The 26422-nt window shown below is 40.2% G+C and overlaps 2 protein-coding genes across 4 annotated transcripts; one reads left to right on the top strand and one right to left on the bottom strand.

Annotated features, from left to right (window-relative positions):
• Nucleotides 1-3002: 3002 nt before the first annotated feature.
• On the bottom strand, nt 3003-4983 carry LOC109531071 (diacylglycerol O-acyltransferase 2-like). Its single transcript, XM_019895102.1, has 3 exons — nt 4540-4983; nt 4288-4420; nt 3003-3475 (listed from the first exon to the last, which is right to left on the bottom strand). The coding sequence occupies exons 1-3, from the start codon at nt 4552-4554 to the stop codon at nt 3018-3020; spliced, it is 606 nt and encodes a 201-aa protein (XP_019750661.1). The 5' UTR covers nt 4555-4983; the 3' UTR covers nt 3003-3017.
• A 1464-nt stretch (nt 4984-6447) lies between these two features.
• Nucleotides 6448-23943, top strand: map6a (microtubule-associated protein 6a). Of its 3 annotated transcripts, XM_019895328.1 has the most exons (5): nt 6448-7613; nt 14205-14418; nt 16321-16535; nt 21628-21738; nt 23744-23943. In XM_019895328.1, the coding sequence occupies exons 1-5, from the start codon at nt 6913-6915 to the stop codon at nt 23889-23891; spliced, it is 1389 nt and encodes a 462-aa protein (XP_019750887.1). In that variant the 5' UTR covers nt 6448-6912; the 3' UTR covers nt 23892-23943. The 3 variants fall into 3 exon arrangements, with proteins under 3 accessions (XP_019750887.1, XP_019750888.1, XP_019750890.1); XM_019895329.1 differs by lacking the exon at nt 21628-21738 and having other exon boundaries at nt 6449-7613; XM_019895331.1 differs by lacking the exon at nt 21628-21738 and having other exon boundaries at nt 6449-7613; nt 16321-16498.
• The last annotated feature ends 2479 nt before the right edge of the window (nt 23944-26422 follow it).

Below are 26422 nucleotides of genomic sequence, written 5' to 3' on the forward strand. Positions count from 1 at the left end.
GGGAGTATGATACAGCCATGCAGTCATCCAAATCAAACAAAGAGGAATACTACTTCTTTTACCACTACTGCTACTATAAATGACTCAGTAGGAATCTACATTAGTCATTTTTCATTGAGGATAAAGAATATATACATTTGAGTATTGTTAAATTACCTGTCTTCAAGTTTTGCTCCACTATTTGTGTTGAAATATTCATTGCTTCTAAAACTGCAAGAATTGATGCTAACCATTGGCATGACAAGGGCATGTCAAAAAGAAAAGAAAAAAGAAAAGAAAAGGGGGAGTTCTTCTCACATGTGGAAAACCACATATGTTGAAGTCAAGAAAAAAACATTTTTTTATCATCTCATCTAAAATGGATCAACTGAATAAACTAACTAGAAGATAAGAAAATGATTTACTGATTCATGTTTACAGGTTTTTCATATTTGTAATTGGCAATTAATTGTTAAGGTAGGAAGGGGTCCAAAAAATTACATTGAAGATTAAAATGATTTACTGATTCATGTTTACAGGTTTTTCATATTTGTAATTGGCAATTAATTGTTAAGGTAGGAAGGGGTCCAAAAAATTACAAATTCAATTAGACAGTTTAAAATGAAATGTAGGTTTAAACCCATTGTTTGATGATGGGAAAAATGCAACGACAAAAAATCACTTTAAAGGTGTCACTTTTAAAACTTGTACAGTACTAAAGTATAAATTGTATGTATTTATTATTTATTTATGTAAAACAACAACCTTTTTAAATTGTACCTTTACAAACTTTTCCCTCATAAAATTAAAACTGCCATTGTTGTAACAAAATAATGGATACGATTTTTTTTCTTTTTTTTTCGATTGCCTTTTTCATATGCGGGAGATACCATACAGCAACATGCTATAAGACCAATAAAAACTATTTGATTTGGTTTGCAGAATGACCTGTATGTTCTCCGCAAACCTGTCACAAACTGTGCTTTCAGTGTCGAAAGCCCAATTTCAAACATAACATCAAGTGTAGCATCAAGTATTGGCTCAAAAGCTGTCATCCACAAAAAAAATATAAATATACAGCATGCATTACTAGTTCTTGACCACAAGAGGGACACAACAGGCTAAACGAGGAAGCGAACCTTACAGAATTGCAAGGCCCGAGCTTGTTTTCGGTTCCGGGCCAGATGATTATCTTTCCTTGCAATTGGTTCAGGGCTAATCATACAAAGATAAATAAAACGAGAACTGTTGAACTATGTCATTCCGTCAGACCCAATTGTCTCATTCAGAAAGATGAAAGCGTTTGAGCAATGCTTCTGAACACCAAATGTTCACAAAGATAATGGGAGAAATATTGAAACACACCAAATTGAAATCTGCCTTTTTCACTTCATGCAGGCATAGGTGAAGGGCGAGAGGCGCAGATCGATGGCATACTTCCTCTAGCGAGTGAAATTCGAGCTCGGTGACAGTTGGGTATAAAATGAGTGGAGAGCGGCCAGGACAGCATTATGCAAGACAGACAGCAGTGTAGTAACGCTGCAGCACTTGGATGGTCTCCTTATTTTTTTTTTTTTATTTACAATTCAAAACTAGTGTCTCATAATACCTTTGTATTATTGATCTTTAATATTTTGTTGGGTTTTTTTTGGAGTATTTGAAGAGAACTCAGTCATGTATAATTGTCTACAATTACTGTAATAGTATCTGATTGGTCTTATTTGGCATTTGGAATGAACGCAGCTTCTCTCTCGAAGCTTTAAGATGTGGCCGTTATGCATAATTGTTTGCCTCGTGACCGCCTGGGCCTTTTTCATGCGGTAAAGAAATGGACACAAAACCTTCTGTGCAAACCCGACAATTGTGTCCCTCATTTACAAAGTTAGCTTTCATCAAGCAGGAGCCTCTAAATGAATATTTTTACGCTTGCTGTAATATTTTCTTTCATCAAAAAGGACATGGACCAAGACCCTGTCAAACATTTGAAGTTTGTTCTGCTTGCAAATGTCATTCCAAAAGATGCCTTGAAAACAGAAGTTAGCTCAAAATCAAGGATAATCTTTGTTTCAACGCAAAAGCTGAAGTTCATCAAATCAATATTGTGACGACGTTCTGGTTATCACAATATTGTTTGACAAGTCGGGAAAGTTTATTTCATTTTCAAAAAGTTAAAACCAAGAATTATAATACCTTATAAGAGCATGAAAACTTGATTTACCTTATTAAACTAACGCCCATCTCTGCATTCCTGCTACTCATAGTTAAAAGTCCAACGAACTTATTGACTTTTGTACAACTTGCCATTTAAATAGAACTTTTAAAACAGGCTTTCACTTGTTGTACTTTTCTACCTCGGGTAGTCAAAACTCTTAAACACTGTTTACTCATTTACCAACTGACGACGCAGCATCAGGAGCAACTCGGGGTTCAGTATCTTGGTCAAGGAAAGTTCAACATGATCACAACAGCACGAGATCTAACCCACAACCTTCAGGTTGAGAAACAACCACTTTGCCACTGAACCACGTGTTTCACCTTTGATAGGCTGGTTTGATAAAATGCATTCGCACACCCTCTCTTCAGAAATAGCATTTATTCCAAGCACATCGCTATACAGGGCGGCCTGGTCGTTGACTGGTTTGCATGTCGGCCTCACAGTGCAGAGGTGCAGGGTTGTATTCCAGTTCCGTCTTTCCTGTGTAGAGTTTGCATGTTGTCCCCATGCCTGCATGGGTTTTCTCCGGGTACTCCACTTTCCTCCCACATTCCATAAACATGCATGGCAGGTTAATGGAACACTCTAAATTGTCCATAGGTGTGATTGTGAGCAGAAATGCTTGTTCGTCTGTGTATGCCTTGCAATTGTCTGGCAATCAGTTCAAGGTGTACCCCGCCCACTGCCCGAAGACAGCTGGGTTCCACCACGCCCCTCGACCTTTGTGAGGATAAGCGGATAAGTGTCTTTCCATCCTCTGATTGTTTTTGTCAGAGCAAGCCAAGTTCGACGAGCCAAAGTGATCCACAAGTCATTAATATACTTAAAAATCTAAATCTCCGGCGAGTATTATATATTTATTATATATTGATAAATACTGATTCTCTGATGTATTTGAAACACATACACAGTCTACAGGAATAAAGGGGACGTCACTTGCTAGCAAGGACATAGTTAAGGACACTTCTTGATGGGAGATCAGATTAGATAAATCCAAAGTAATTTGCTCGGAAATGCTGAGGGTAAAGCTTACCCAAAATATCGATCCGGAAGATTGTTTGAATACGTGTCTTATCATCAACAGCAGCATTCTACATCTCACCTTGATGGGGAAGTAATCCCGCATGTAGTCCCAGACTTTGATTCCGCACAAGCAGGACATCCTACGCCCTCCGCGTGCGGGAGTGTCATAGTCAAAGAACCACCAGATGGAGTAGAGCACGCTGATCAACCAGTAACGCGTAAACAGCAGGTAGATGAACAGGAAGATGCACGTGGGTGCTGGGGAGACAAAGATATGTATATTACATGTTTAAAGCCCGTTGGAGGTCCATACTGTCAACAAATTATACTGAATTGATCCTCCTTTTCCCCCGAATGGGAATGATGGAGGGCAAATGGCTAGCGCAGCATAAGTAGGCCATCAGAAGTGGCCTGAGGAGAAAGAGGCATGATTGCACAATGTGACGCTGCAGTTACAACCATTTGCCGTATCTCATTGCGTCATGTTAATCTCACACTCGCGATAAGGGAAAATCACCACAAATTCCTCAACGCTTCCTCAATTCCATGGCACCAAGATGCCACAAGATGGTGGCAAAGTAATTTTTTCATTGCTTTGGCCAGACCAACAAAACAGCAAATAGTTGAGTTTTTTGGGGTACTTTTTTTTTTTTTAACAGTGAAAAGCGGGGGACAATTTCCCCCAAAATAATCTGCACATAGTTGAATTCACAAATACTGAACCATGAATATGCAAGGTGCTGTTTGGCTCCCTCTCTTGGACACAAAGTTGCAAAATTGCCTTGATACTTTGTTGGAAGAGACTTAGCACAAGTGAGAAACTTCCACTCACACTACATAGCTGCAAAACACATTTGATGAAGCCTTTGAACCGAAACAGTGTCATCTAAAAAAATTTGCCTTTTCAGGCACAGTGGTTACTACAGTGGACATCTTATCATGTTATCAGATTACAGGTTGTCATGAAAGGGTTAACAGTAGAAGACTAGTATTAGTATATTAAATTCAGGTCATGCCAGTCACTGGACTCAACAATGCGCATAGCCAGAAATGTGATAAATTACACTTACCCAAGGCAAGGAAAGAGAAAACCCATTGCAGCACGGCGACGGTCTGTAGTCTCCTGTGGAGGGGCACGCCGACTGGGGCAAAATCAATCTTCATATTGCTCGAAGGAAAGACAGGCAACTTGCAGAACCGCAGCTGGTGGGAAGGAAAAGAAGGCAATGATGAAGGTCCAAAGTCTGCCCTTGCTTTCATCACCTCCTGATTGACTGTCTTATCTCAGACACTCAGTGTAGGATTTGATAAATCGCACTTACCATATCACACCACATCTGGTCTTTGACCCAGAAAGTCACGAAACAAGACAGAACATTCAAAAGTGAGCGTATATTAGCACTGAGCAATAAGATTCTCCTGCTTTGGCTCTTTTTGTATACTCTCACTGTGGCAAAGGGCAGGCTTCATCAGACTGAAAATGTCCGTCTCTGTCAAGGCAGCACCATCTGGCTGAGAAAAGAGAAAACTGCATCTCAAGATGAGCAAAGATGATAATTGCACATAAGTAGTTTCAAACGCTTTAGAACTGTTTTCAAACAAAGAAAAGTGGGAAATGCTATGTTATATGGCCATCCTAGGTGACGGAAAAATCGCCAATAATGTAAAAAAAAATGAAGTGGGGCCTTGGAAAGTGAAATCAAAATACTACTCTGATTTTGTATCTGTGTCATTATTTGCTGGCATTTTGCATACGATCGCTTTTCACCATTTATACATATTTACCATTTGCATTTACATATTTAGTGCACACACGCACATATCAGTTACCATTGAAAAACAAGGCAACAAAATGTTTAGCAAACTTCCTCTTTTTTTAATGTATTGATTCAATTGACAATAAGGAAAAATAAACATTTTGTGTCTTTTTCTGTATGACCTCTCATTCTACCGCAAGCACATAAACAAATACATAAATAAGAAAAAAAAAGACAACATGAAGAGAAGCAACATTGACTGTGTAAATAAAACAAAGAAGAAAATTAGGTTTGGTTACAGGAGTAAATATGGGCCTTTTTAGTTGAAGTCAAAGCTATGCTGTATGAATGCAGGGAACCACCACCTTTGCCATCTTGTGGAAGAGAAATAGCTTACTTCTGCCTACAACAATACATCGCTGGCATATAGGTAGATGAATAAATATACTTTTTTTTTGTAAATAGATAAGACATTTCCAACCAGTTACAGTTCCATGTGCCATGGCACAGTGATTGAAAATGATACTGGTTAATTAATGTGGACATGAAGACAGTAAATCTCTGCTCATATTTGCATTTTTACGATCAGTTGTGTGCATATATACCTTCGAAGACATAAAAACTACTTATTGCCAACCTGCTTGTGTTTTTGCCTAAAAATGTTATGGTCTCAACATATGCTATGAATTTATTTACACATACAATTGCATACAAGCACACTCTATATACGGAATAAACGTAATATCCAGAGATGTAAGTAATTATTTCGTCATTGCGAGTTTCATAAATATTGATTATCCCCCCGCTCATCAGTTTGAAGGGTACGTTCTAAAGGCACCTTGCGTTAATCAAGTTTCTGGAGTTGTCAGTTTTTAACCGGAAATAGTTTTATGATTAAAAACAAAGTTCATTTGCCCGACGCGAATTGGGAGTTATGCTGTACAGTTATTTAAATTCAAATAAGTAAAGGCATGAACGTATTTCATAATAATAATAAAAGGGATCTCATAAGATTCGTGTTTCTCCCCATTAAAATATTAACAATTTCAGATGGTACAACCGGACATCAGCTTTAAATGTTTAACTTGATCTCATTATTCCGGTTTGTGTCTCCCGATTCTGAGCGGGTGAGGGCGGGGCCGTTTTTCCCTTGCAGTGTGGCGTGGAGTGATGTAGCACAGAGGATACGGACACAGACGACATCCGAGCAGAAAACTCTCATTACGATAGATTTTTAAAGGTGAAAGGATTGGCAATGCATGCGTGCACTTTAGAAGTGCGATGGATTTGCGTTTATTTTAATCAAACCTGAACAACATTGGACTCAACTCGGATACGGACTCGCCTCCATCGTAAACAGCATCCTGTAAAAAAAAAAAAAAAATTCGGACCCTTTTTTTTTTTTTTCATTTGCCCGACGCGAATTGGGAGTTATGCTGTACAGTTATTTAAATTCAAATAGCTAAAGGCATGAACATATTTGATAAAAATAAAATGGATCTCATAAGGTTCGTGTTTCTCCCCATTTCGGTCTTAAAATATTAACAATTTCAGATGGTACAACCGGAAATCAGCTTTAAATGTTTAACTTGATCTCATTATTCCGGTTTGTGTCTCCCGATTCTGAGCGGGTGAGGGCGGGGCCGTTTTTCCCTTGCAGTGTGGCGTGGAGTGATGTAGCACAGAGGATACGGACACAGACGACATCCGAGCAGAAAACTCTCATTACGATAGATTTTTAAAGGTGAAAGGATTGGCAATGCATGCGTGCACTTTAGAAGTGCGATGGATTTGCGTTTATTTTAATCAAACCTGAACAACATTGGACTCAACTCGGATACGGACTCGCCTCCATCGTAAACAGCATCCTGTAAAAAAAAAAAAAATTCGGACCATTTTGATTCTTTATCGTCTACTGTTTTCTCAAGGAACCTCAGCATGGCGTGGCCTTGCATCAGCAGGGCGTGCTGCATGGCTCGCTTCTGGAACCAGATGGACAAGGCTGACATTGCGGTGCCTATGGTGTTCACCAAATACACGGACGCCTCGGAGATGCAGCACGTCCAGCTGCAACCTCCATTACGGGCCGGGGTCGCCATAGAAACCCAGCCGCCTCGCACCCATCGCCGCACCGCCACCGCAGGTCCACGCGCGCCGCCGCGGAGGTGCGTGTCGGAGGAGCGAGTGTGCAGCTCGGTCATGAGGGAGGACTTTAAACACTGGAGAGTGCGACCCGAACCCAGCTGTAAACCCAAGAACGAGTACCACGGCCCAGAAATACCGTTCAACAGCGAGACTCAGTACCAGAAAGACTACAAGCCTTGGCCCATTCCGAAAAGGTACGACCACCCGTGGATACCTAAACCGCCCGCCACCATCTCCGCGGGCGACGACCGGCCACTGGACCGGTCCAGACACGGGAAACAGCATCTAGCGGACGCCGAAAGCGGCGTGGAGAAGAGCGCCATTGCTGACAAAGTGCAAGAGAAAGATCTCATCCAGGGCCACGAAAGGAAAAAGCGGTCGAGCAAAAAGGCAGAAGGGGAGAAGAAAGTCAAGGTGGAAAGGGAAGGACGGGCGGCTGTGGATGCCGTCAACAGGCAAATTAAACAGGAGATTGCAGCCGGCAGCTCTTACAAGTGAGTAGAAACACGCATGTGGTTGACTTGTACAGTGAACCCCCGTCACCTCCTGAGACCTGAATTCAGTTTCTTTTATTTTATTTTTCTTATTTCTCTCTTCCTTGGAGCTGAATCAACAACTCACAATTTCATAACAATATTTTTGCTTAGGGATTTACAGCATGTCTACTGTAGTGATTAGCAGTGTTAAAAAAGTAGTATCATTAAAAAAAATTATCTCTTTTCATGACATTTGTGTTTTGCTGCAGTCTTTTTTTTTCCCCAGCAAGAAAGAAAAGTTCTTTTGATCCCACCAAAACACAGTAGATATCATTGGAAAGGCCAAGATGTCCTGTGCTTAGCACGTCGGGGCTTCGTAGGGTAGCTCAAACGAGTCAATACCAAAATTAATACAACTTTATTTGTAGAGCACATTAAAAACCACTAAAGCGGCATACAAAATTCGAACATCAAATAAAAGTAGTATTTATTCTTTTCACTAAGCAGAGAGAATATATGCTGCCAGTATTGTATACCCTGTTTGTATATGTGTTGCTGAGCATGTGATAAAGTTGCAGATGTTTTAATGTTTGTGATTGCATAATATCTTGGCTTATTTCCATTTATTCTCATTTCTATTCTATTCCATTTGACATAATACTGTCATTCTCATTATGATATAGTTATAGTAATAGTCAATATTGCACCTTGGTGTTTTACGATAGACTTGAACTGGAAGTGACAAATAGACAGCTTGAAGCAAGCACACTCGGGTTCTTATTTTTAGAACAGTCCAAGAGAGAGAGTAAAACAATCCCAAGGGAATACTTTAAAAAGTGTCTTTTAATCATTTTATTGTGTCTAAAGGGTGTAAGATGGGTGCATAACATACACAACCAGGGTAATCTGTATTATGTAATGTTCACAGCCATGATAGAGGATGATGAAGCATCAAGTCACGCATGTCGGTCACTGCTCATTGTCGTATAAAGTTCTTGCAATTCACTTTTTTTTTTTAATCAAATGCTAAGTCTTTTTTTTTGTTGTCTTGAATGGGAGAGGGACAACATTGTTTTTTTTTTCCAGATCATAGTGAAATTGAAACAAAACATATGGCTATTTTATATGAAGTCAAAGTTATGACTCGGTTGCCAAAGGAAGAATCACCGCTGATGATGTGGTCTGATGCCATGTGAGATTCGTGTGTCTTGCGATTCAGCTGGTTGGTGCCCCGCTGCCGCGTGTGCGCGCGCGTGTGTGTGTGTGTGTGTGTGTGTGTGTGTGTGTGTGTGTGTGTGTGTGTGTGCGTGTGTGTGTGTTGTGGAGCAGGGTGCAGCCCAGGGCACTGTCCCCCTCCACATGGCACGACACAAGCCCACCCGAACTTCTGTCTTTTGCTGCCAGGGAAGTCTCAAAGCAGGTCAACTGTGGGTTAACATTATGTATGGTGGGCACAAATCACACAGCACATGCTGAAATGGCATCAGTGCTCATTCGGAATACGTTTGAAATACAAATCCATTGGTCACTAAATTCTGTCACCTTGAAACATTAATGATGACACTCCAGCTGCACTGTGCCATATGGCGGATAGTTTGTATCTACAAGTAAAAAAAAAGAAAAAAAACGGCAAATAGGATAAAGCTACAAACATTGTAATTTGTGATCTGCATCTCATTTAATCAAAACGGCATTCAGCCATGGGAACTCTGATCCCGTTCATTCTACCACACCAAATATAGTGTTCATTAACGGATGCAATTTGTTTCAGTAACACTTCCTCATTCATCACTTGTACGTTGCCTATCCGGGCTAAGTTATTATTAGCTGACATACGACCTCAGCGATCATCTGTTGTAACATTCTGTGGAAAATGGACCATTTCTATCCATTTCCTATTTCCCTAGTCCTCATTAGGGTCACACGTCAGCTGGAGCCCATTCGAATTGTCTTCAGGCAAGAGGCGGGTTACAAACTGGGCTGGTCGGCAGTTAATCGCAGAGCACATATAGACTACCGTTCACACTCATGTTTGCTCCGAGTATGCAATGAACCTAAGTAGCGTGTCAGGAAGTGTCGTGATGTCCTGAAAACAGATCATTGTTGGCACTTTATTGCCTATACTGCATCTGTATACTCACGCACATGCACAAATTTAAGAGGTAAACACTCCATAACTCAAGAACATGACAAAAGAACAGATTGAGGGGAAATCATGAAGCTAAAAAAAAATGGAAAGAAACAGCACCTCGGTACAAGCAAAAACAAAAGGCACAGGGTAAGAAAGCTAAACAATGCTGAGTCAAGTGAAGTCAAATTGATCGCAGAATCAACACTCCAATACAACTGCATTCTATTACGTGGATATTTTCTGCTGCTTTGGTAGAGTCATATTTAACCCTTTCAGGGACAGCGGTTACTACAGTGGATAGCTTATCAGGTTATCGAGTTACAGGGTGCATGAAAGGGTTAAGATACATTCAAATGCCTTATTATGCCTGATATAAGCCATGAGTGAAGAGACGTCAGCTGCCTGAGCCTTTGTTCATGTTCTCTTTTTTTTCTAACAGACAAAGCCTACTTTGTCACTGTGTTATCTGCAGTGACCAAAAGGGATCATTTTTTTCTACTTTCACAAAACGAATGTTAGAAAATAGCATATGAAAGTGATTTTTTTTTTTTTCGGTGATGACGAAGCAGAGGCTGCAGGTTCATTGAGTTCAGATTGACTTGATTTTCCCATTTTGTAGTGAAACATCTTTTATTGCAGGGAACTCTAACCAACTCCTTTCAAAAGAGACTTTTCTTTCCGAAACGTCTCCAAATCCTCCTCTGCCTACTGAATGAGTTTGTTAGCAGAATGGAGCCCACAGCGGCGAAGTGATTGAATATTGTGGATTTTGAAAATGATCCTCTTAGAGAGCTTGCAAAGCATTGTGTTGTCAGTGAGTACAGAAATGCAAAAAAAAAAAAATCTACTTCAGCAAAAGAAAAATGGTGCACAACACTCGAAACCATGGGATATCGTTCTTCCCCAGAAAGTGCAACTGATTGTCGAAACTGCTCTGACTTTAATGCTGTGTTGTCGTTAAGCTGGGTTCACATATTGTTGCCAAATGTAATCCTAAAATTTCCACTGATACTCAATTGTTCCATCAGTACCTTGTCAGATCATACTGAATCTGCTTTATGCAACCAATTTAATCTCATATTACCGCGTGTGACTACAGTTAATTCGTATATATATATATATAGATACACACACACACACACACACACACACACACACACACACACACACCCTGGAATGAGTCGCGTGAAATACGGAGCGAGCCTTCTTTTGAATATGTGAAAGGCAACCCCTAAAAGTGCTCAAAGAGTCACCTGTGTCATATCGTACGTTGCCCAAAGAGGAGCTGCCATCCGACAGGCCGGATGAGAGAGTATTGATTGAAAGCCGGTCTTTATGGCCGCTGATCCAACAATAAAAAGAAGCCACAGAGGTCCTCTGGGTTCATTGATTCCCTGGAATAGTCTGGGAGACACTGCCAGTGCTTTATCAGCGCCGAGCACTCTCACAATATTTAACTTGAGTCTGAAATAAATTTGGCAGGATTTTCACGCTGTCAAAGGTTCAGATCTCGGCTCGGGCTCGGTCGTGTGGAATCTGCACGGTCTCCCTGTGCTTGCAAGGGTCCAGGTACTCTGGCTTCCTCTCACATTCCAAAAACATGCATGGGGAGTTAATTGTCGGCTCCAAATTGCTCCGAGGTGTAAATGTGAGTGTGAACGGTTGTTTGAAATTATATATGTTATGGCCATGAAGACCTAAATGCGCGAGTAATTGTAAAAAAAACACATTTATCCTATAACTGCCTATAGATACCACAAGATAGTCTCAATGCACAACACGAAGCTCAGTAACTCACTTCAACATCGTTCCTAGGCACCAAGATGCCACAAGATGGCAGCAGAGCACTATATGAAGCTTCTCAGCTCACTCCAAGGTAGTTGGTTGGCCGCAAGATGCCATAAAATGGCACCAAAGCAATACTGTTATATGAGACAAGGCATTGGCATGACCACAAAACCAGCAAATAGGTGAGTTTTGGGTGTTCGCTGATTGTGCTTTGTGATTGACTGACAACCAGTCCAGGCTGTAACCCACGTCTTGCCAAAAGAGGAGCCTGTGACAACAGACTGGTAGTATGTGAATAGATGAAATCAAATCTTGGACTGATTTGTCACGCTCATATTACGAAACAACAAATATATGATTTGCTTACTTTGCTTGCACATGTATTGTGAAGATGTCTATTCACCAATAACATAGCATGGCTATATGAGTCTTCCAAGTGTAGCAGCCCATATTGTGCCACATTCTGTGTGCTGCGTCCTGGCGCGTTTCCACTCCTGTCAGCGCCAGTGATTGGTTGCAGCGTAGAACTCTTTCTTACGCACATAAACCACCACAGCGGGTTAGCGGAAATATCACTGTGACAAGAATAGCTTGTGTTGCAGTGATACATGCATACCAAAAAAAAAACTGTTACAGTGCTTCTTGCCAATAACCGTTAGACCATTTATGTTTACTGTATATAGTATATAAAGTATCTTCAACATTTCTCAAGCACATGCGGACCTCAGGGACACAGGAATTATTGTTCCATTTTCCATGAATAGCATCTACAGTACGTTCCCGTCATGTACAGGCTGGAGTACCACACTGTGAAATCTTTACACTTGGACAATCGACACCCTGTGGTGTCATGTAAGTGTTTTATACCATCGTCCTTGGATGCCATTGTATAATCCGTCTTTGCGCGGTAGCCTCTTGGTCCATCCTGGCCCTGAAAGCGAGCCTAAGTCCTGTTATGTAATCACTCTCTGTGTGTGATTTCCATCTCTCCAGTGCGCTGATGGTAGTACCGGTAGTTCTCTTTTTTATGGGTAATGCCCCAGTCATCATCCTTTGTGCTATGAACAATTTACTTTTCACATTGTGACATTTCACCCTGTGGCTTGTTTTATAAATGTGAAAACACATTTCTGCCAGAGTAGTCATTCAAATGTAAATGTGTGCAAACTAACCAACTGGAAGATGAATTCAAAACGATCACCTTATATTTTAACTTAATTATGTAAATGTCACTTTCATGCTACATGAAGAGCTTTTGTCAACTACTGGCCTATTTTTGATGAGCCAAAAGCAAGACTTGCATTTGTAACCTCATAAATAACGGCGGGCACCTAAAATGTCTTGCTGGCATTTTTTTCATCTTGAATTTTAACATAGCACTGACTGTTCCTAAAGGTATTGTAAAATATGCAGTAGCTATTTAGATTCGATTTTCAGGCGTTGCTTATTTTTTCTCAATCAACGTGGCCATTAAGGATCCAAAAAGGTTTATATCTGCGGGGATTGTTCCCAATGTAACCTCATTATAGCATTCACCTTTTAACCTGTGAGAAATTTATTCTTGTCTATAAATAGAATGCATCCCGCAGTCTCCTTAGTATATATTGACTTTGTTCTCTTCGTAAATAGACTTTTTTTTTTTCGAATGGAGGCAGAAGGACGGTGGCCAAGTATTGACTCCCTCTCTCTGTGCTTGAAGCTGCTGCGTAATGTAACACTTTACTTTATTTACACTGTGAGCAAGGACATTTAAATGTGCCTCACGATTGTTTACAGTGCGCGTTCATGACTCTGCTAGAGCCAAAGGGGAAGACTGATATTTGTCATCGGATTAGGCTGAAGCAGAATTGTGTTGCAATTGCCGACCGAATCACTCTACTCTAATGTCCCGCAGAATCATTTTGGTTGTTTGCAGTGAAGACACAAAGAGGAAACGCTGTCTGAATATTGGGCTTTCATCAAACAGTAGACATAAAGTAATTTTATAGCAGCGTGCACATGTCATCGACATTGTTGGACTCAAAGCACTCAATGAACATAGAGCAAAATCAAGGTAATGAATACAAAAAGGTTCAATATTTATTTCATCTGGCACGGACGGATGGCAAAGGACACCCCATCGCTAGGCTGGAACACCCAGCTGGGTGCAGAACTGTCAGCCAAATTCCCAAACAGGCGCATTGAGGCATATGACTGCAAAAAAAAATAAATAAAGAAAAAAATCAGGATATGACAGCATTTCTGCATCAAATGGACATGTCTGAATACATAGCCCTCAAAGTCTATCCGTGTTTTGGAAGCTGTGATGACATCTGAAGTACACCATAAGGTTGCCCAGAAACTAAAAACCCGGGTTAAATGCATTTGTTGTTTTCCAAACTTTGGATTTCAAATGAAGAAATCCTTTTTTAGTATTATTATCTAGCACAAATTATATTTATTTACCTAAACTTGAAAATTGTATGACCAAGAATCTTGTCATGTTTAACCCTTCCATGCACCCTGTAACCTGATAACATGATAAACTGTCCACTGTAGGAACCGCTGTCCCTGAAAGGGTTAAAGAACTTTATTGACTCAGTGTGAACATGTTTAAAAATAATTTACAAGAATATGGTTGGTTAGAAAATCATTGTCATTTTTTTTTAAATAAAATAAGAATGATGACCACTTGACTTCTCTCCTTGCAGAACCGAATTTAAGGCTTATAGAGATGTGAAGCCTGCACAGATGATCCGGGCCAAGTCCCAGTACTTACCTCCGGATGAGAAGACCAGGCTGGAAACCAGCTATAGTGCAACATTCAAGGGACAAGCCCCGCTACAACCTACTGACAATAAGGCCCAGGAGAGGAGGAGGATACGCAGCTTGTACAGCGAGCCATACATCGACCCCATTAAACAGGTGCGCACTGATCTGCTGGGTTTTAAAGTGTAACTTTAAGGATTGATTTAAGCCATACATGTTTACATTTGGGGCGGCCCGGTAGTCCAGTGGTTAGCACGTCGACTTCACAGTGCAGAGGTACCGGGTTCAATTCCTGCTTCGGCCTCCCTGTGTGGAGTTTGCATGTTCTCCCCGGGCCTGCGTGGGTTTTCTCCGGGTACTCCGGTTTCCTCCCACATTCCAAAAACATGCATGGTAGGCTGATTGGACACTCTAAGTTGTCCCTAGGTGTGACTGTGAGCATGGATGGTTGTTCGTCTCTGTGTGCCCTGCGATTGGCTGGCAACCGATTCAGGGTGTCCCCCGCCTGCTGCCCGAAGACAGCTGGGATAGGCTCCAGCACCCCCCGCGACCCTAGTGAGGATCAAGCGGTTCGGAAGATGAATGAATGAATGAATGTTTACATTTGCAATTACCCTCAGAAATTGCCTGTGAATGCTAAGCGATTCCATTTAGATGAAAGTACAGCTTTGTCACGATGTTGGACCATCTTTCGGCAATGATAAAGCTTTTTAGCAGGGGTTCACTGTAGTACCATAGCAGAGTCCTCACTGTCTGGCTAGCAGATGGATTAACATCTTTTTCTCCACCAAACTAACTGGGAGAATCATCAGTGGTTGCTGACACACAGGGCCCTATTTCCATGCCCAGCACACGTCTAGTGAAAGTAACTGTGAATGGGAGGCGTTTTCTTTCTTTTGGCATTTTCACAGAGAGGCGCAGTTAGAAATTGGCGTTTGCGCCGTTGTGGGAGTGAACACAGGCCGGCTTGATTCTCGGCCAATCAAACCGGCTTTCCTCATCCCCTTTAAATTAAGTGCCGGAGAGGTGCGGCCACCATGTCAAAAGCATAATGGACTCACTGGAGTGGGTACAGGAGATCAGTGTGCGCAAAGCATGTTGTTCATAAGGTACTGCAAGATCACCACTTGCGGATGATGAAAAATTGGTCAAAATCGTGCAGTTAAAGATCGCTTTCAACCCCCCCCCATCATGTGTCTGCTTTAGAAGTGCAGCCCCCCCACACACACATGCCAGTTATTCGACAGTACGGCTGTGCTTTTAAATATATATTAAACACTATAATAATAATAATAATAATAATAATAATAATGGGCATTTTCACAGATGGTCGCAGTTAGAAATGAGCGTTTGCGCCGTTGTGGGAGTGGGAATTCTCGGCCAATCAAACCGGCTTCCCTCATCCCCTTTGAATTAAGTGCAGGAGAAGCGCGACCCCCATGTCAAAAGCATAATGGACTCACTGGAGTGGGCACAGGAGATCAGTGTGCGCAAAGTATGTTGTTCATAAGGTACTGCAAGATCACCGCTTGCGGATGATGAAACATTGGTCAAAATCGAGCAGTTAAAGATCGCTTTCAACCCCCCCATCGTGTGTTTGCTTTAGAAGTGCACCCCCCCCCCACACACACACATGCCAGTTATTCCACAGTACGGCTGTGCTTTTAAATATATATTAAACACTATAATAACAATAATAATAATAATAACAATAATGCATTCACTGAATTGATTTCTACAATGATTCTGATGTCACATATTTAGGAATGAAATACTATCCAAATACGTATCAACGGAGCGCAGAATATTTCTGATTGTGCTTCGATCAAATCCATCAAGATCACACTACACTACCTGCGCCACAACTTAGACCTGGTTTCACTTTTTCCAATGTCTGGTCTTCTTTCTGTCATGAAGTAGTCAAGTGAAACGCCCTTGGTCTGCCAAACTGGAAAATAGTCTCAGCATTCACACAATGACTGTTAGGATTGCTTGCTATTACTGTTCCACAGTTCTAGAACTGCAGTTCCGCTCATGTTCGTTATCCGATATCCTCAGGTGGACAGGTCTACTGTCCCTCGCACTAAAGCCAAAAAGCCTGGGGCTGTCGCATCAAGCCAGGGCAAGCCAGTGAAGAAAGCCAAAGATAAGCAGAGCGCGGCACTGAGGGGTTCCAGGAAGATGACCTCGGAGAACCAGCCCGTGAGCCGGCCAGCGTTGGGCGACAAGGAGAAAAGTAAAGAGCTGAACAACAAACTGGCTGAAGCGAAAGAGTAAAAACCATTTAGCACCTTTCATATCCTATGTTTTCGGGGGAAAGTAAACACAGAGGCTGCAAAACTGTTTTTTTCTTTTCTGTTGCCATCCTTTGTTTTGCTTCTGCTTTGCTCCCATCCACTTCCCCTCCTTCTCTTTTTGTACTCTTGTACAATAATAGAATAAGGTGACATGTCATCAGTCCATTGTCTAATTTCGATCGTTGCAGTCACAAGCGGGCATGAGTGGGTTTTTTTTTTTGTTCCTCTTCTACTCGACGCCACCCCCACTCTGCTCGCCTCCGTCTCCTGGTTGCTATGGCGACAGGCTGCCTGGCTACCCGATGCAATGGATAAAGCTTGCATGAGGCCGACCGCAAGCGCTTCTGGTGTCTGGCTTGATTGACTGAGCGTATCGTTCTCCTGAGTTTATCAAAGATTATCAACGGTTGGAAGTATTGAATAGAAATAATGAGGAAAGCTGAAGATCTTTGATAAATGTCATGCCTGGTTAATCATGTGTCTCTGATCCGCATCTCATTTTTTTTTTTTTGTACCTGCTGTTTCATCTTTGCTGCTGTTTTTGCGTTCATGCTTTAGGTGTGACTCGATGCATGATCGTAATTCTTTGTGACTTTGGAGCCCAGTTATCTCTAAATCCGTCTTCAATGAGAAACTTACAGCCGTTTGTATCCCTAGGAGCATTTACCTCATTCTTACTCACATGCCTATTTTAGATGAGCTTAGTTCAATACTATTTTTTTTACCTAACTTGCTGCTAGCAGACAATCTGGATCACTCTATCTGATTATGCATTAAAAATTATGAATATGCATATTACATTAATATTGTCTCCATAGGTCCCCAGGGCATTTAAAATTTAAATAGCATCCTCATTGGTTCTGTGCGGGGGGGGAGTTTAGTGGGGCTAAAAAAAAATTGTGTTGAGTGTTTGGGGGTCACATAAAACGTCAAGCTTTTAGTGCCATCGGTCTGAAGTCAGCATAGCAATGCGGTTGTTAATAGCAAGACTGATCCCTCTGTAAAATTACACAATCATTAAACACAATCAGGCCACCATGAGCGGAACCAATGAGTTTAGAAAGCCACACTTGTGATCGTAAAATTATAATGTTAATTACTGTATATGAATTTGATGCGGCACGGTGGTCGACTGGCTACCATGTCTGCCTCACAGTACAGAGGTGCAAGGTTCGATTCTGGCCTTCCTGTGCCGGGTTTGCATGTTCTCCGCGCCCGTGTGGGTTTTCTCCGGGTACTCCGGTTTCCTCTCACATTCCAAAAACATGCATGGCAGGTTAATGGAACATTCTAAATTGTCCCTTGGTGTGATTGTGAGTACAAATGTTTTTTTTTTTTTTTTTTATCTATGTGTGCCCTGCGCTTGGCCGGCAACGAGTTCGGGGTGTACCCCGCCTACTGCCCAAGGACAGCTGGGATAGGCTCCAGCACACCCGCGGCCCTTGTGAGGATAAGCTGATTCGAAAATGGGTGAATGGATGGATGTATAAATTTAATTTTGTCTGGTTAGCTTTTATAATATTGGCATCATTATTTTCAATTTATCGTTGCTCACATTTGTCTTGGTAGAATTCAATTTTTATGCAAGTATGTTGATTTTAAAGCTCATTTATTAATGTCCGGGAAGTTAAATATGGTGGAATCTGAGTATATTGTGTGTATAAGAGATATGTAGTGAAACATACCAGATCCCAAAATGTAAAGCCTTGACTTTTTCTTTATTTTATTTTATTTATTTATTTATTTATTTATTTTAATTGTGGTTTAAAGAATTTTCTTTACGTCATGTGTTGGATGTAGAAGGCGACCTAAGTAAGCTGGTTTGTAATAATGTAATTGTAATCTCTATTGTATGCACTTAACCAATGTTAGCTATTGTAGAGTCATCGTTCACAATACACGTGCGTAACGTATACAGTGGAACCGCTAATCCGTGCTAATCTACAAATAATTTGCATTAAATTTTACAAAAGCAAATAATAGAAATGAACAACATTGTTAAAGACATACGGCATAAACTACTTTTAATGTTGGGCAGAGGGAACATTTTTGCGTGGACCTGAGAAGCAAGTCTCTTCACATTCCGATGAAGGCTCACTTTGCAGCGCACATTTTTTTTCACGTACTGTATTATCATTATTATCGTCAACCTGTACTAAGCAGGCAAGGCAGAGGTGTGCGTAATGTTGTCTCTACTTTTGGGAACTGAATATTTAGTTATCAGTTCTATGTTTGTCATCACATTGTTTCCTCGCTTTACCACCTCTGGTACCCTTCTGTGATAGTCATCAGTGCTTTCACTGTATAAGTAGACATATGTACTGTAATTTTTCTTTCTTTACCTTTCGTTTAAAATTACAAATGCACTGGCATGGGTCGAATCCCTTCTCGCCCCCTTTAAACGCTACACACACACACACACACACACACACACACACACACACACAACGACCGCATTCCTGCTCGCGCCCACACACCCACACACACACACACACACACACACACACACACACACACACACACACACTTAACATTCTTTCCTTTATTCGCTGTGCAATCATTACCACCATCTGTCAAAGTTGAACGCATGACCCATAGGGGCTGAAGGCCAACCTCATTTACATTTTGCAGCCTTTGGTTAGGTGCTGTCACTTTGTCTCATAACACGGAGGAGGAGGGGCCACGTCATGTAAACAGTGCTTGACACGCCACACACCCGGTGCTATCTTTGTGGTTGTTAGCTAAAAAAAAATTAAAAAAAACGGATAGAGAGTTTGGGAAAGGAAGTTATGTCTAGACAAAAAAACTAAATAAAAAGTTGACTGTGACGTACTTGTGTTTCTGCTTGCTTATATTTAAAGGAATATTACAAATAAACGACCCCCCAAAAAGGCAAAACAAAAGGTGTCTTCTGGATTCTTTTAGTTTCTAGTAAAGCGTTAGTGGTTGCAGGTTTCTGTCAGTATTTTTCCAGTCCCAGTCTTTGTCAAACAAAATATGAAAATCCACATGGAAGAGGATTTTCTTGTCCAAGATTGCACCGCATTCTGGCGTGACCTCTGGCATTCTTTTTATGATGCATGTTGCCCTCGTGAGAAGAATATATTGTTTTTGCATCATATCGCTCATACTGATGCATCACAATAAATTTGTGGACAACTTAATTTATTTCACTAGTTCAATCCAAAAAGTGCCGTATCTATATACAAAGTGACATATGTTGTGATTTGTATTTGTTATCATTTTGAAGATTATTGCTTGGACCTAAAAAAAAAAAAGGTGACCATCTCAATAAATGAATATTCCATAAAAAAAACAAAAAACAAAGGATTTTTAATATTGGATAGCAATTGGCCTCCTGAAAAAAATATTTCTACGTGTACATTATGTGTTTGACATAATGAGTTGCACTTTTTGAAATGAACTAATAAAACAAATGAACTTTTCCACTGTATTCTAATGTATTGAAATGCACCGGTTTATTCCAAGAGATCATGTGGCTTTACAACAACATGCATGTAAAAGGGTTTTTGGAAATGTATTCCTGAATATGTCATGTCCTTCCTTGTTTAGACCTCTGCTTTCTTTAAATTCCAGAAATACAAACCCATTTCCAATTAAGTTGGGACGCTATGTTAAACAAAACAAAACAACAAAAAAAAAAAAACAGAACCATTTGCAAATCCTTTTCCACTTATATTCACTTGAAAAACACAACTATGTATTTATTTTGCAAATGTTCACTTATTCAGAATTTGACGCCTGCAACATGTTCCAAAAAAGACATTGTCTTTTGACAACATTCAATCAGAATTTCAGAAATAAAGACTTTGTAGGTGGAGTTTGCACTTTATAATGTGTCACATATTTTTAATGGGAAGCAGGTCTGGACTGCTGGCAGGGCAGTTTAGTTCTCACTCTGTTTTACTACGAAGCCACGCTGTTGCAACACATGCAGAATGTAGTTTGGCATAATTGTGCTGAAAATCTGCTTATTTTCATGTCCCTGAAAAACGTTGCTGAGATAGCAACATATGTTGCTCCAAAACATCGATGTACATTTCAGCATAAATGGCACCTTCACAGATTCTGGCTTTTGAACTTTGCACTGATAACAGTTTGGATGCTCCTTTTCCAGTTCAGCCCGGGGAACACAATAGCCGTGATTTCCCCAAAACAATTTCAAATGTGGACTCGTCAGACCACACTACACTTTTCCACTTTGCGTCAATCCTTCTCAGGTGAGTTCGGGCCCAGAGAAGCTGGCGGTGTTTCTGGGTGTTGCATGGTAGAGTTATAAATAGCATTTGTAATATTCCTGAGCCTTTTCTCTTCTCACAATGACACTCATTTTCAATGCAATGAGCCATGTGGGGTCGAAGGCCACAAGCATCCAGTGCTGGTTTTAGGCAGAGATTTATCTTGAGTCTTTGAATTTTTTGATGGGAAATGGTAGATCACGAAATCCATGTATTCCGTGTAATTGTACATTGACAAACACAAATGGCTCACGCAGTTGTTCACATCCTTGTTTGTGAAGAATTGAGCTTTATATCCCCAATCATGACACTCACCTGTTTCCAATTAACCTGTTGACCCATGGAAGGTTCCAAACAGGTGGTTTTTTTTTTTGTTTTTTTTTTAGAAAGTTAAAAAAACTGTCTTTTGTTGCACCTGTCCCTGCTTTTTTGGAATGCATTGCAAGCATCTAATTCAAAATGAGAGAATTGTTGCCAAAAAAAAAAATGAATTAAAATTAATTAAAAAATTTAAAAAATAATAAGTAAATGAATAGAGAAATACATTTCATCAGTTTTAATATTACATATCTTGTCTTTTGTTTGTATTCAATTCAATATAGGTTGAAAAGGATTTTCAAATCACTGTTATCTGCTTTTATTGACATTTTACTTCGGATCCCAACGTCATTGGAATTGTGGGTTGTCCAAATCAAATATATATTCGTTCTCACACTGTCGTCATAAGTATTTGGGGGATGTCACGTTTGGATGATGCTATGTCTCTGAGTTCTTATTCGCTAATGAGTGACATTTGTATTCATTTGAAGGGTTGTGCTAAAACAACACCACTACATACAGCTCTGCCAGCCAATCCGAGATATTGGCTGGGTACAGACCCTAAAGCAACACCTGTGGGGCTGTGCGCTACCCAATCCCAGGTAACCCTCAAAAGTATCACTTAGAAGATGTCGGCCACAGACAAATACCACGCATTCTCATTCATGGCCATTGAGATGTGATTTTCTTTTTTTTCGTATCTTTTTTTCAATTTCACAGTGGCACGGCTTTTATTTAAATGGTGAATCACCTACACAACACCTTAGAATAGAGTTACTATATAAATATTTCTCTTCCATATGGACACCCAAGTAGTGGTGTTGGGATCGGGGTGGGGTGCGTGGGGGCCTTGCCTGCTGTCACCTCCTGCATGTAAGCTACCTTACATGGAGCCCTTCGAGTTGCAGCCATGCTTAAACCTGCTGGAATGCACCGATTGTTTCATGCTGTCAATTATAATTGCATGTGAAATGTTTCATAACCCTCCCACCACCTTGGGGAGGGGAAGGGCAATATTGAAGTCACTTTTGACCTGTTTGTGGATTCCCATATTCATGTAATCACATCGCTACGGTGGATATAGAAAGTGAAGACATTCCTGTTAAAATACAGTGGTGCCTTCAGGTACAACTTTAAATCATTTCGTGACCACGCTTGCAATGCAAAACATACGCATCTCAAATCCTTTCACCCTCTCTTGAATAGCGCTCTACATAATTGTAATTTATAAAAACAAAGAATAATTACATAATTAAGTAGAATGTAAAAAAAAAAAAAAGCTCTGCTGTTGTTTTAAGTACGCAACATGGAAATCTCTTTGTTTTATGTTTAGTTTGACAGTAAACTTCAAATGGGAGTAGCATCAAACTTTTCAAGCCTCCTTTTTATGAATTGTTCACAATTTACCAAACTGTTGCTTCTTTTGAAGTGAGCTGAATTAATTTCATTGCCACCATGCAGCTTTTTTATCTCAAGTTAGCGGCCACATGCCAGCTTGTACCTTAAAAAATGAAATCGGGTCACTTGTATCTCAAGGCGCCATCATTATTTCCCGCTGAAGTTTCAAGTCAAAGGCCAGCTCTGAACCCAAATATGTGGGGTGACTGTAAGTGTTTGAGTGTGTAAAAGTTTGCCCAAAAAGACTTAATGCTTGTCATGAAAACAAAGGTAACTTCACTCATTAACTCAAAATTGCAGTGCCTTTGTAAAACATGACATTAATACGTACTTGTTTGGCTTTTTGGCGACATAACTGGAATCTGCATGTCACTAATGTAGGCTAATGCACAAGTCAAGTCCAATCACCCGTCACATTTGTATGAAAAGCGCTTTGTATGTTTTAATGACGGTAGCTGAGCATATCTTCTTGTTAGTTAATTGTGCACCATTTGTTGTCTCGAAATGTATCATATCGTCCAAGTCCCAAAGGATGAGAGGACTCGATTTGTTTGTACAATTTCGATTTGTATTACATAGTTTGAGTTGATGCCTTCATGATACTTTCTATATCCACCACATAGATTGCATAGGCACAGGAGTTGATCGCTGACTTGAGCTTGTCACACGGTTGGGATGTGTTCTCAAAGCATGCCTTGACTGTTTTTTTTTGTTAGACCTGCAATTGCAAACTTTATCCAGAATATTTGCGGAGTGCTATCTTGCACCCTCAACAGGGGTAAGTACGAATAGGCTTGGAGAGAGGTAGTTTGGGGAAGTTTGTGTTAGTGGTCGGTCCATTATTACTGATAATGTAATTCCTTCCAGTCTGATTTGGATTTTTTTTTTTTAATATCCTAATTTTCATCATGTTAGAACACCCCGAGACCCTCATTGCACTGGCCCCCTTATTAACCTTTGACATTAAAATGCAATGCTACCTAATGTTTACTTGTCAAAGCTTTTTTTACTTCTGCATTCTCCATAAAACTTCATTTTCACCATTCAGATTTTATGCTACGATCTTAGTAGTTTTGATCTCCTCAAATGAGCGGTCGCAGGGTGCTCGACTCAGCCAGGTGACTGTTGTTGTTCTCCTTAAAAAAGTTTTTCAACGTGTCTTTGTTTTCTTTCTCCTTCTTGACACCTTAACCATGTTCTGGCTCCTAGAGATGCTCAGGACGAGTTTGTCCGACCCGGTCATCATCATACCCAGGGTGCTGCTGGAGGAGAACCTGAATCACTACTGGAAAGAGATGAACACCGACGCAGCAGCGGAGTTGTGCGATTTGCCCTCGATTTGAACCAGACTGAGTAGTATTTTGAAAATCACATGCACACACACACACACACACACACACACACACACACACACACACACACACACACACACACACACACACACACACACACACACACTTAACATTCTTTCCTTTATTCGCTGTGCAATCATTACCACCATCTGTCAAAGTTGAACGCATGACCCATAGGGGCTGAAGGCCAACCTCATTTACATTTTGCAGCCTTTGGTTAGGTGCTGTCACTTTGTCTCATAACACGGAGGAGGAGGGGCCACGTCATGTAAACAGTGCTTGACACGCCACACACCCGGTGCTATCTTTGTGGTTGTTAGCTAAAAAAAAATTAAAAAAAACGGATAGAGAGTTTGGGAAAGGAAGTTATGTCTAGACAAAAAAACTAAATAAAAAGTTGACTGTGACGTACTTGTGTTTCTGCTTGCTTATATTTAAAGGAATATTACAAATAAACGACCCCCCAAAAAGGCAAAACAAAAGGTGTCTTCTGGATTCTTTTAGTTTCTAGTAAAGCGTTAGTGGTTGCAGGTTTCTGTCAGTATTTTTCCTGTCCCAGTCTTTGTCAAACAAAATATGAAAATCCACATGGAAGAGGATTTTCTTGTCCAAGATTGCACCGCATTCTGGCATGACCTCTGGCATTCTTTCTATGATGCATGTTGCCCTCGTGAGAAGAATATATTGTTTTTGCATCATATCGCTCATACTGATGCATCACAATAAATTTGTGGACAACTTAATTTATTTCACTAGTTCAATCCAAAAAGTGCCGTATCTATATACAAAGTGACATATGTTGTGATTTGTATTTGTTATCATTTTGAAGATTATTGCTTGGACCTAAAAAAAAAAAAGGTGACCATCTCAATAAATGAATATTCCATAAAAAAAACAAAAAACAAAGGATTTTTAATATTGGATAGCAATTGGCCTCCTGAAAAAAATATTTCTACGTGTACATTATGTGTTTGACATAATGAGTTGCACTTTTTGAATTGAACTAATAAAACAAATGAACTTTTCCACTGTATTCTAATGTATTGAAATGCACCGGTTTATTCCAAGAGATCATGTGGCTTTACAACAACATGCATGTAAAAGGGTTTTTGGAAATGTATTCCTGAATATGTCATGTCCTTCCTTGTTTAGACCTCTGCTTTCTTTAAATTCCAGAAATACAAACCCATTTCCAATTAAGTTGGGACGCTATGTTAAACAAAACAAAACAACAAAAAAAAAAAAACAGAACCATTTGCAAATCCTTTTCCACTTATATTCACTTGAAAAACACAACTATGTATTTATTTTGCAAATGTTCACTTATTCAGAATTTGACGCCTGCAACATGTTCCAAAAAAGACATTGTCTTTTGACAACATTCAATCAGAATTTCAGAAATAAAGACTTTGTAGGTGGAGTTTGCACTTTATAATGTGTCACATATTTTTAATGGGAAGCAGGTCTGGACTGCTGGCAGGGCAGTTTAGTTCTCACTCTGTTTTACTACGAAGCCACGCTGTTGCAACACATGCAGAATGTAGTTTGGCATAATTGTGCTGAAAATCTGCTTATTTTCATGTCCCTGAAAAACGTTGCTGAGATAGCAACATATGTTGCTCCAAAACATCGATGTACATTTCAGCATAAATGGCACCTTCACAGATTCTGGCTTTTGAACTTTGCACTGATAACAGTTTGGATGCTCCTTTTCCAGTTCAGCCCGGGGAACACAATAGCCGTGATTTCCCCAAAACAATTTCAAATGTGGACTCGTCAGACCACACTACACTTTTCCACTTTGCGTCAATCCTTCTCAGGTGAGTTCGGGCCCAGAGAAGCTGGCGGTGTTTCTGGGTGTTGCATGGTAGAGTTATAAATAGCATTTGTAATATTCCTGAGCCTTTTCTCTTCTCACAATGACACTCATTTTAAATGCAATGAGCCATGTGGGGTCGAAGGCCACAAGCATCCAGTGCTGGTTTTAGGCAGAGATTTATCTTGAGTCTTTGAATTTTTTGATGGGAAATGGTAGATCACGAAATCCATGTATTCCGTGTAATTGTACATTGACAAACACAAATGGCTCACGCAGTTGTTCACATCCTTGTTTGTGAAGAATTGAGCTTTATATCCCCAATCATGACACTCACCTGTTTCCAATTAACCTGTTGACCCATGGAAGGTTCCAAACAGGTGGTTTTTTTTTTTGTTTTTTTTTTAGAAAGTTAAAAAAACTGTCTTTTGTTGCACCTGTCCCTGCTTTTTTGGAATGCATTGCAAGCATCTAATTCAAAATGAGAGAATTGTTGCCAAAAAAAAAAATGAATTAAAATTAATTAAAAAATTTAAAAAATAATAAGTAAATGAATAGAGAAATACATTTCATCAGTTTTAATATTACATATCTTGTCTTTTGTTTGTATTCAATTCAATATAGGTTGAAAAGGATTTTCAAATCACTGTTATCTGCTTTTATTGACATTTTACTTCGGATCCCAACGTCATTGGAATTGTGGGTTGTCCAAATCAAATA

This window comes from Hippocampus comes, unplaced genomic scaffold, assembly GCF_001891065.2.
Source record: "Hippocampus comes isolate QL1 unplaced genomic scaffold, H_comes_QL1_v1.1 scaffold177, whole genome shotgun sequence".
Taxonomy (NCBI): Eukaryota; Metazoa; Chordata; class Actinopteri; order Syngnathiformes; family Syngnathidae; genus Hippocampus; species Hippocampus comes.